This window comes from Plasmodium reichenowi, chromosome 10 (genome assembly GCF_001601855.1).
Source record: "Plasmodium reichenowi strain SY57 chromosome 10, whole genome shotgun sequence".
NCBI classification, from domain to species: domain Eukaryota; phylum Apicomplexa; class Aconoidasida; order Haemosporida; family Plasmodiidae; genus Plasmodium; species Plasmodium reichenowi.
The window spans coordinates 1,334,405-1,345,059 of record NC_033655.1 but is presented as its reverse complement, the minus strand read 5'-3'; the positions used below and the strand labels follow the sequence as shown (position 1 = coordinate 1,345,059).

The 10,655-nt window shown below is 15.5% G+C and overlaps 2 protein-coding genes across 2 annotated transcripts; both read left to right on the top strand.

Annotated features, from left to right (window-relative positions):
* Positions 1 to 2,326: 2,326 nt before the first annotated feature.
* PRSY57_1036500 (hypothetical protein) lies at positions 2,327 to 5,851 on the top strand (the record flags this gene model as incomplete). The annotated part of the gene is made up of 1 exon (XM_012907952.2): positions 2,327 to 5,851. One exon carries the CDS (start codon positions 2,327 to 2,329, stop codon positions 5,849 to 5,851), a length of 3,525 nt encoding a protein of 1,174 aa, XP_012763406.2.
* Positions 5,852 to 8,671: 2,820 nt separating this feature from the next.
* On the top strand, positions 8,672 to 9,577 carry PRSY57_1036400 (ADP/ATP transporter on adenylate translocase; the record flags this gene model as incomplete). Its single annotated transcript, XM_012907951.1, has 1 exon — positions 8,672 to 9,577. One exon carries the CDS (start codon positions 8,672 to 8,674, stop codon positions 9,575 to 9,577), a length of 906 nt encoding a protein of 301 aa, XP_012763405.1.
* Between the last annotated feature and the right edge of the window lie 1,078 nt (positions 9,578 to 10,655).

The following is a 10,655-nucleotide window of genomic DNA, read 5'->3' as shown; positions in this document are numbered from 1 at the left end:
AATAATTATAATAAAAAATATTAATTTCTTTTGAATTTAAATAAATAAGAAATATATATATATATATATATATTTATATTTATATACCAAAAATATACAAATATTAAAGACAAAAACAAAAAAAAATATATACATATATATTACACCACGTTTACACAAATAAATACTCACACATATATATATTATATATTTTTTAAAAGAAGCATATCATATTTTACATTTTAAATAATATAAAAGACATATATTATAGGGGGGTGGGAAATAAAAATATTCAAATTTGGGTATATACAGAAAATACAGTCACAGTGAAAAAAATAAAAAACAAAAAGATAAAATATGAAACGTGCAAAACCAAAATAATAATATGTATGATTGATTAAAATAATAAAATTGGTTTATAGTCATATTTACATATAAAAATTATATGTATATATATATATATATATATATATATATATATATATAGATGTAATAAGAGAAAAAATAAAAAAAATAATAAATGTATAAAATATTATATATACATAGAAAAAGAAATAAAAATAAATAAATTATTAAGATAAATTCTTTAAAAATACTAGTATTTTGTTTTTCAATCTCATCACCAAAACTGTATATAAAAATTAAAATAAAATATGAATGTCATAAATATTTATATATATATATATATATATATATATATAATGATTAACATTAAACAAAAAGTATATTCTTTTTGCAGTTGTTAGAATATTACTCCTTAGAAAATAAAACATATATATATTTATTTATTTTACAAATGTGTACATATTTGCTATCTTAAAAAATAATGTAGAATCACATATTTTTATTTTAAACTGCAAACTTAATGTGAAAAAATATGCCTGCAATATTTCAAATTATTATATCTATATAAATCTATAAATATCTATATCTATATATAATATATATATATATATATATACATATTTATTTATTTATATAACATTTATTACTGTTATTTAATATAACAGAAATCCTAATATTATTGATATGCAATTTTTTTTTTTTTTTTTTTTTTTTTTCCATACAAATATTTATAAATTGCACACAAATAATAACATTATATTTATATGCTTAAATTACATATGCATATTTTTAATTTCAATATTAAATTTTCAAATTCTACATTTTACTACAATTTCAAAAATAAATATGAAAAAAAAAAAAATTAAAAATATAAAAAAATAACAAGATATTTCTTCCATCATAAATATGGAAAATAAATGTTATAAAAACAAATAATAAATGTCTAAGTGGTTTATAATTCTTTTTTCGTTTTCTTTTCTTTTTTTTTATTATTTTATTTTAACAATAAATATATAAATATGTGTAATTTATTTTATATAACAACAAAAAAAAAAAAAAAAAAAAATTTAAATAATATATTATATAATATATATATATATATTTATTTATTTATTTATTAGAATACTATTTATTAAGCAATGTTAACAAAAAAAAAATTAAAAAAAAATTACACTTTATATTTTTTTTATATACAAATATTATCTATATATAATTTATAAATATAACTGTAAAAAATAAAACGAACAAACAACAAACAAAAAATATTAAATAGAAGAATAAAATATAATTAAATAAAAATAAATAAAAACAAATGTCATATTTTATATACTATAATAAATTGTTAAAAATTATTAAATATAAATTTTTTTTTTACTTTCCATTTAAATACAAACAAAAGAAAAAATAAAAGAAAAAAAAAAAAAATGTTCAAATTTATTTTAAACGGAAAACAAAATACACTTTTTTCGAATATTTGTTAATTTTACTGTATTTGTAAAAAAAATAGAAAAAAAAAAAAAAAAGGAAATTGTGTAAATATATATATATATATCAGCAATGTACACAATGCATATTATATATGCGTACTAAATATTATATATTTAATAAAAATCTATAGATAATAAAATAATGAGTAAAATATCATAAAAATATATAAATACATATATATATATTATATATATTATGTAAAAAAAATTCTACAATATATTATATAATATCATGTAAAAATATACATATATATAATTAAAAATTTTCTTCATTATTTTAATTTTAATATGATTTAAAAAAAAAAAAAATTAAAAATATATAATTAAATGAAAATTATAAATTTCTTACGGTAAAATTCTTTATATAAAAGTATTATTTTATATTACATTATATACTGTTCTATATATATTATATATATATATATATTTTTTTTTTTTTTTTTTCTTTTTAATTTCTCCCATTTTATCAGTGTGTATGTAAATTCCGAATGTTCAGAGTAAGGGCAAATAATTAAATGAAAAACTATTTACAAAAATGTAATGTTATAAATAAAATAACAAAAAAACCGTTGGATATATTCTTTAAAAAATTCATTTCAAAACCACAAATAAAGCATGCTATCTTCTTTTCAACCATAAAAAATGAAAGTTTACATGTAAAAAAAAATAATGATACTTATGATAATAATATATTCAAATGGGGAGAAGAGGAAAACAGTAAAAATCTTATAAATGATAAAAATCATATGAATGGTAAAAATCATAAAAATCATATTAAGGATAAAAATGGGTCTTTAATCAATAATATCAAAATATATAAACAATCAGAATTAGTTAGGAGAATTAGAAAATATTGTAGAAAAGATGATTTATGTAATATATATAGATTTGCAGATGAATTCTTAGATCTTTTAAATAAACAAGAAATAGCACACAATGATTTTATTATAATAATTCATTTATTAAGTAAAAAGCAATTCCTTGAAAAAGATTTTTGGAGAAATATAACAAATTTAAATAATATAAATTTTATTTTCCATATGAACATAAAACAAATCATTCTTTTCATTTATAGTATTGTAAATTCATTTAAATATATTCATCCACAATTTTTAAATATTTTTACTAATAATCTTAACTCTGTTTTAGAGAATCAAAAGAGGTTCTTGTTAATATATAGGAAAAAGAATAAAATAGAAATTCCAAAAAAAAAAATTCAAGCAGAAATACAAACAAACAAACAAATGCATATAATAGAAAACAAAGCAAAGGAACATATAAATCTTATAAATAATGATTACAATGAATATAAGAAAGATCAACTGAATAATTTATTATGTAATAAAAATTTAAATAAGCAAGAGAATAAATTCCCTATTTATAATAATAATATAAACCACCTGAATCTTTTAGATATAACCTTATTATGTTATTCATATTCTAAATTAAATGATTTACATAATTTAGAACATTTGAATGAATTAAAAAACAACATATATAAACTTTTTGTTTATTTCTTATTTTTCTATAAAAATGATTTTAATCATTTAATATTGTTTTTATATAGCTATGTGAAATTGAATGGATGTATAAAAAAAAGTATATTAATTAAATTAAAAAAAAACATATTATTATTAACTAACAACGCAAACCTAAAGTTCATGTTTCCAAGTTTGTATGCTTTAAATATATGTTCACTTAATATGTTAATGAATATATTACATAAAAGCCAATTTAAAGATGAACATTTTTTTGAAGAAATTATCTTATCGGTAGTTATCAATTTAAATGTAAGTCAACCGAAAAGGAAGAAAATAAAAAGTAATATATTAAATGGAAATTATGATAATAGTGATAACATTAGTATAGATAATTTAATCAATTCGTATGGATATGAAATACAGACATTTAATAATACAGACATGTATAATATAGAAGATTATAAGGAGGGAAAATATATATATAGTAATAATGAAATATATAATTACAACAATAATAATAATAATAATAATATTTACAATAATTATAATAATAATATTTACAATAATAATAATAATAATATTTACAATAATAATAACAATTTTTATAATAATAATAATTATTGTTCCTATAATTTTATCACATATTTCAAAACAATATCATCTCTTGTTAAACATTTTGTAAAAAACAAAAACACCTATTTTTATCCCGAGCACAACCAACTAGTACAGCTAAAAAAAAAAGATTTTTGTTTCCTACTATATAATGTAAATAAATTAAATGTAAAAAATTATTATAATATATATGATTATTTAAAAAAAGAAGCATATAAACAAATAAGCATTTTAGATATTTATAACTCTTGTATTGTATTAAATTCACTTATAAATCTAAATATACTTGACGATAAAATATTTAATAAATTGTTTACACATTTAAAAATTCTTTTTGATAAAAATATTTACAAGGAAAAAGATATTATAGATATATTTGTATCATTAATTACCTATAGTAAAATAAATTATAATATATCGAATGAAATAAATTTATTCTTAATACATATATACAACAAAATCGAATATAAATTGAAAAAATATAATTTCAAAAATCTGTTATTAATCTTCTTCTATTCTTCATATATTAATATACATTTTAATAATTCTATATTACAAGATTTATGTATAGATGTACTTAACAACTTTGAAAAAATTGACATAAAATATATACTTATCTTTTTGTATCTTTTAAAATATAAAAATTATCAAATGAATAATTTCTTTATAGATTCCTTAATACAAAAAGTTTTATATAAATTAAAAGGAGAAAAAAAATATTTAAACATTCTATATACGTATATATTTCAAATTATAACAGTTCATTCTTTTCAATCATTATACAATGAAAAAATCCAAAATATGTTAATACAAATGTTAATTAAGAACAAACAAAATTTTAATTTAAAAGAAAAAATTATAATTTCTTTACATATATATGTAAATCCTATATTAATTTTAAATCAGTCATGTCTATCATTTTGTGCAGAAACTTTTCAAAACTTATTAGATTATGTGTATATAACAAAAACGAAAAAATATAAAATATATAATAAAATGTGTACAAAAGAAAAAAATAAAGACAATAAAATATATCATCACTATTTAATAAAAACAAATCATTTCAAAAAATATATAAATGTATTAACAAATGATACAAAAAATATATATATAAATGATCAAAGGTTTTATCAATTTTTTCTTTTTTTTTTTAACAACAACAATGTACAAAATACACACTCAAATTGTAACATAGATTTTAATATAGACCATATAAATATTAAAGAGTTACACTTTTTTTTTTTTTATTTATTAGTAATAGATATTATACACAGAAAAAATAATTTAAAACACACTAAAAAAACATTCCATATGTTATATAGAAATATGAAAAAATATTCACTGTTAAAAGAAAAAAAAAATATATATATAAATAATCAATTCTATTTATATTTATGTAAATATTACCAATTAAATATATCTTTTCAAAATATATATATTAAATTAAATAATGATTCTTTTAAATATTTTCTAAGAAACAATAACAAAAAATTATTTTATCACAACAAAACTTTAATAACGTATTTAGATTTAAATAATAAAATGAAAAAACATATACCAAATTTAAATCTTAATAATTATTCAAACAAAACACACAAACAATATAATAAGAATAATAATAATAATAATAATATCATTTTAAAAAAAGAAAAAATAAATATATATAAGGAAGACATAATAAAATATTTCCCACATTTTGAAGAAACTCTTTTTAATACCATCAGCATATATTATGAAGACCTGTTTTTATATATGCTTTCTCAAAATAAAATAAGCGAAGAAAATATTAAAAAATTTTTTTATCAATCTTCTATATATTACAATAAACATAACCATTCGAGTTCAATACATGATAATGGTAATATAATCATAAAAATGAAAAAGGACATTTTTATTAATTTCTTTTATATACCATATGTTTTTAAACCGCTAAAACTAACCATATAATGAAAAAAAAAAATAAAAAAATAAAATAAACAAAGACAAAAACAAAAACAAAAACATATAAATATGTGTACATATATATATATATATATATATATATATATATATATATATATAATTATTTATTTATTTTTCTTATATGTTTTATGTATAATTCACCACATGATAAATTCATTAAAAATTATCATAATTTCAACTTTTACAAAATATATCAATTTATATATAATATATTAAATTTTTTTTTTTTTTTTTTTTTTTTTTTGGTATAACACCATATTGTTATATTACTCTAAAATATATAAGGTTTTTAAAAAAATAGGTTACGTAAAAATATAAAAAGTATGCTCGTTTTTTTTATTTTTAATCTTTCAAATGTATATCTTATGAAATGGTAATATATTATTAACATATTATTTAAGGTGAATCAATTAATTTTTAAATTACATTTAATTTTATAGCATATACTAAGAAATAGTAAATAACCATATTTTTTATATATACATATATATATATATAATAAAACAATGCAAAAATATATTTGTTCTCTTTATATATTATAAGCATTAATATTCATATTTTTCATACATTTATAAAATATATATAAATCCATACAATTATTTTATTATATTATATTATATTATATCTTGAAATAATATTTTTTAATTCTTCAATTATAAATATATTTTTAATTTCATATATTATAAAAAGAATAATCTGTGGAGTAGAATAACATACATAAATATATCTCATACCATATATTTAAAATAAATAAAATAATATTTTTTACTTTTACTTTTTTTTAATTTATTTAAGGATTAAAAAAATAATTTGATATTTTATATAAATTATAAAAATACATTTAAGTATAATCCTACAATTAAAATATATATTAATATATATGATAAAATTACATACATAATATTATTTAACCGATATGTATATAAAATACATATTATATTAATATATATATATATATATACATTATATATATATACATATATATTTTTATTTATCCATATATTATAAACAAATATGTTACTCTACATACATGAATATCTTTTAAATTTTTTTCGTATTCTATAAATATAATATATATATATATATATATATATATATTATACATATTATATAGATATGTATAAAAAGGAATAATAATAAAATTTATGTATATACATAATAAAAAAAATAATAAAATAATGATATATAATATTATAAAAGTATATAATATATACTGCATATAAAAAGTTGATAGAAGGAAAAAATACCCTAAAAATATCATATTAATTATGAGTGTAAAATAATAAAGTGAGTAAACAGTAAAACTATAAATCGACATATTTATATATATATATATAATGAATACATATATATTATTATTAATATATATTTATCATTATTTGGGTTTCTTATTTTATAAGGAAATTATATATATAATTATATTATAAATAGTATTATGTTTATTTTATATTTTTATATATAAACCCATTTTATAATATATACATAAAAAAAAGGTTATATTAAAAATATAAAAAAAAAAAAAAAATTGAAAAATATATTATAAAAATATATTATATATATATGATTAAATGAGTGATATTATGTTAAATTATTTACTAAAAATAAAATTAAATATAAAAATTAAAAACTTGGAAAAAATAAGAGAAAAATAATATATATATATATATATATATATATATATATATATATATGTATAATATATAATATTTAAAATAATAACATTTACATTTTAAAATACACCATCTTTTTACTTGATTTCATTTTTTTAATTCTTATTTTATATTATTATATATATTAATCTTTCTTATTTCTTTATTTTCTTATTTTTCATTTTTACACTTGTGAAAGCATAATGGCATAATGAAAGTTCTTTAAAAAAAATAAAAAGTTTAACAAAAATATAAATATAAATACACAAGTATTTATCGTATAAAAAATGTAATACGCCTATATAGATTTAAAAATATGAATAAATATATAAATATTTATATATATTTATTTACATACATATATATTATATTAATAGTAAATCATATATATGTGTTCTTTTTTTTTTTTTTTTTTTTTTTTTTCCTAAGAACAATATTTTAAATATATACATATTTAATTATGATATAATATACATATATCTATCTATATATATATATACATATAATTTGTGTACATTTTTTAATATTCATATATATATGATATAATTTTATTATATAATAAATTAAAGATTAAATATATTATTATATATTACTAATATGGATTTCTTATTTTTAGAAGCAATTATGTGAATAAATAATAAAAAATATATAAAAAAAAAAAAAAATAAAAGGAAAAAAAATTGAGAAAAAAAAAAATACTTATATATAAATAATGAAAACATATAATAAATAAAATAAAATATTATTATCTAATATTTATACACAGTTTGTTTTAAAATAAGCTATTATTTACCATTATACATCATACATATAATATATTATATATATATATATATATATATATATCACATTTGTTAAGATAATATTTATTTCGTTATAGTAAAAAAAAAGTTTTTTTTTTTTCCTTTTTTTCCCTATTTTCAGAAAATAAAAATATATATATATATATATACAAAAATATATGCATATTTATAAATATGTAGATATATTTATAACATATATAAATAATATATATTTGTACATATTAATATAGCCTTTTAAAAGATATATAGATTGTATCTTTCACACATATATATATATATATATATATATATATTTATATATTTATATTCATTTAGCTTTATTTATTTTCTTTTTTTTAATTGTTCTTTTTATAATGAGTTCTGATATAAAAACCAATTTTGCAGCCGATTTTTTGATGGGCGGTATATCAGCCGCAATATCAAAAACAGTGGTTGCTCCAATTGAAAGAGTAAAGATGTTAATTCAGACCCAAGATTCTATACCTGAGATCAAATCAGGACAAGTGGAAAGATATTCAGGTTTAATAAATTGTTTCAAAAGAGTTTCGAAAGAACAAGGTGTGTTATCCTTATGGAGAGGAAATGTAGCTAATGTTATTAGATATTTTCCAACTCAAGCTTTTAATTTTGCTTTTAAGGATTACTTTAAAAATATATTTCCTAGATACAATCAAAATACAGATTTCTCAAAATTCTTTTGTGTTAATATTTTATCTGGTGCAACAGCTGGTGCTATTTCTTTATTAATCGTATATCCTTTAGATTTTGCTAGAACTAGATTAGCATCAGATATAGGAAAAGGTAAAGATAGACAATTTACAGGACTCTTTGATTGTTTAGCAAAAATTTATAAACAAACTGGATTACTTTCTTTATATAGTGGTTTTGGTGTTTCAGTTACTGGTATTATTGTATATAGAGGTTCCTACTTTGGCCTTTATGATAGTGCTAAAGCACTTTTATTTACGAATGATAAAAATACAAATATTGTATTGAAATGGGCTGTTGCTCAATCTGTTACCATATTAGCTGGTCTCATTTCGTATCCATTCGATACTGTCAGAAGACGTATGATGATGATGTCAGGTAGAAAAGGTAAAGAAGAAATACAATATAAAAATACTATTGATTGTTGGATTAAAATACTAAGAAATGAAGGATTTAAAGGATTTTTCAAAGGAGCTTGGGCCAATGTTATCAGAGGAGCTGGTGGAGCTTTGGTCCTTGTCTTTTATGATGAATTACAAAAATTAATTTAATAATCTACTTTTCAAAAAAAAAAAAAAGAAAAAAAAGAAAGAAATTAAATTAAATTAAATTAAAAATATAATGTAAATGAAGTAAAAAATAAAATAACAATAGCAATAATAATAACAATAATATATATGCATATATATATATATATTATTTATTTTTTTCAAAAATATGAAAAAATAAAGATATAATTTGTTCTAATGAACATATATAAAGAAATTCCTTTTTTTTTTTTTTTCTTTTTTTTTTTAACGTTTTTATTTGGTTTTTTCTCATTTATTCAGAAAAGGAAATAATTTATTTCTAGTAAATACATATTTGTGTTAAATTAATATAATTTTTAACTTAATAAAAAAAAGATTATGTTGTATTTAATTTTTTATTTTTATCTAATATATAAAATATTAATATATTCAAATATATTAATTTTTTAATTACATGAATATCTATTAAAGCACATAATTTATACATACATACATACATATATATATATATATATATATATATATATATATATATATATATATTAATATACGCAAATTATTTTACTTATTTATATATTATTTTTTTTTTTTTTTTATTATACATTTCATTCCCCATATACTTGTCAACAGTTTCGTGTCATTAAATTAATAATTCACGATTGTTACCAAATTTATTCTTGTACATATATATATATATATATATATATATATATATATATTTATTTATTTATAGTTATTTTATTTTTTTCTTTTATTAGCTATAAAAAAAAGTCAAGTGAAAATAATGAATTGTATAGAATTGTCTAAAACAAGAATATTCAAAAATATGTATACATATATATATTAGACCAAAAAAATTAAATATATTATATAGTATTTTTATTTTAATTTATTTAAGAATACATAAACAACCATATATATGTAAAAATCTAATAACTTTTCTTATATGTTGAAAAAGATACTTCATATGTTCAAGCACTAATAATTTCTCCCTTTTTGTTAAATAAACATTCTAAAATGTGTATAAATCTTATTTTTTATTAGAAAAAGTAAATATTATCTATTTCTTTTTTTTTTTTTTTTTTTTTTTTTTTTTTTT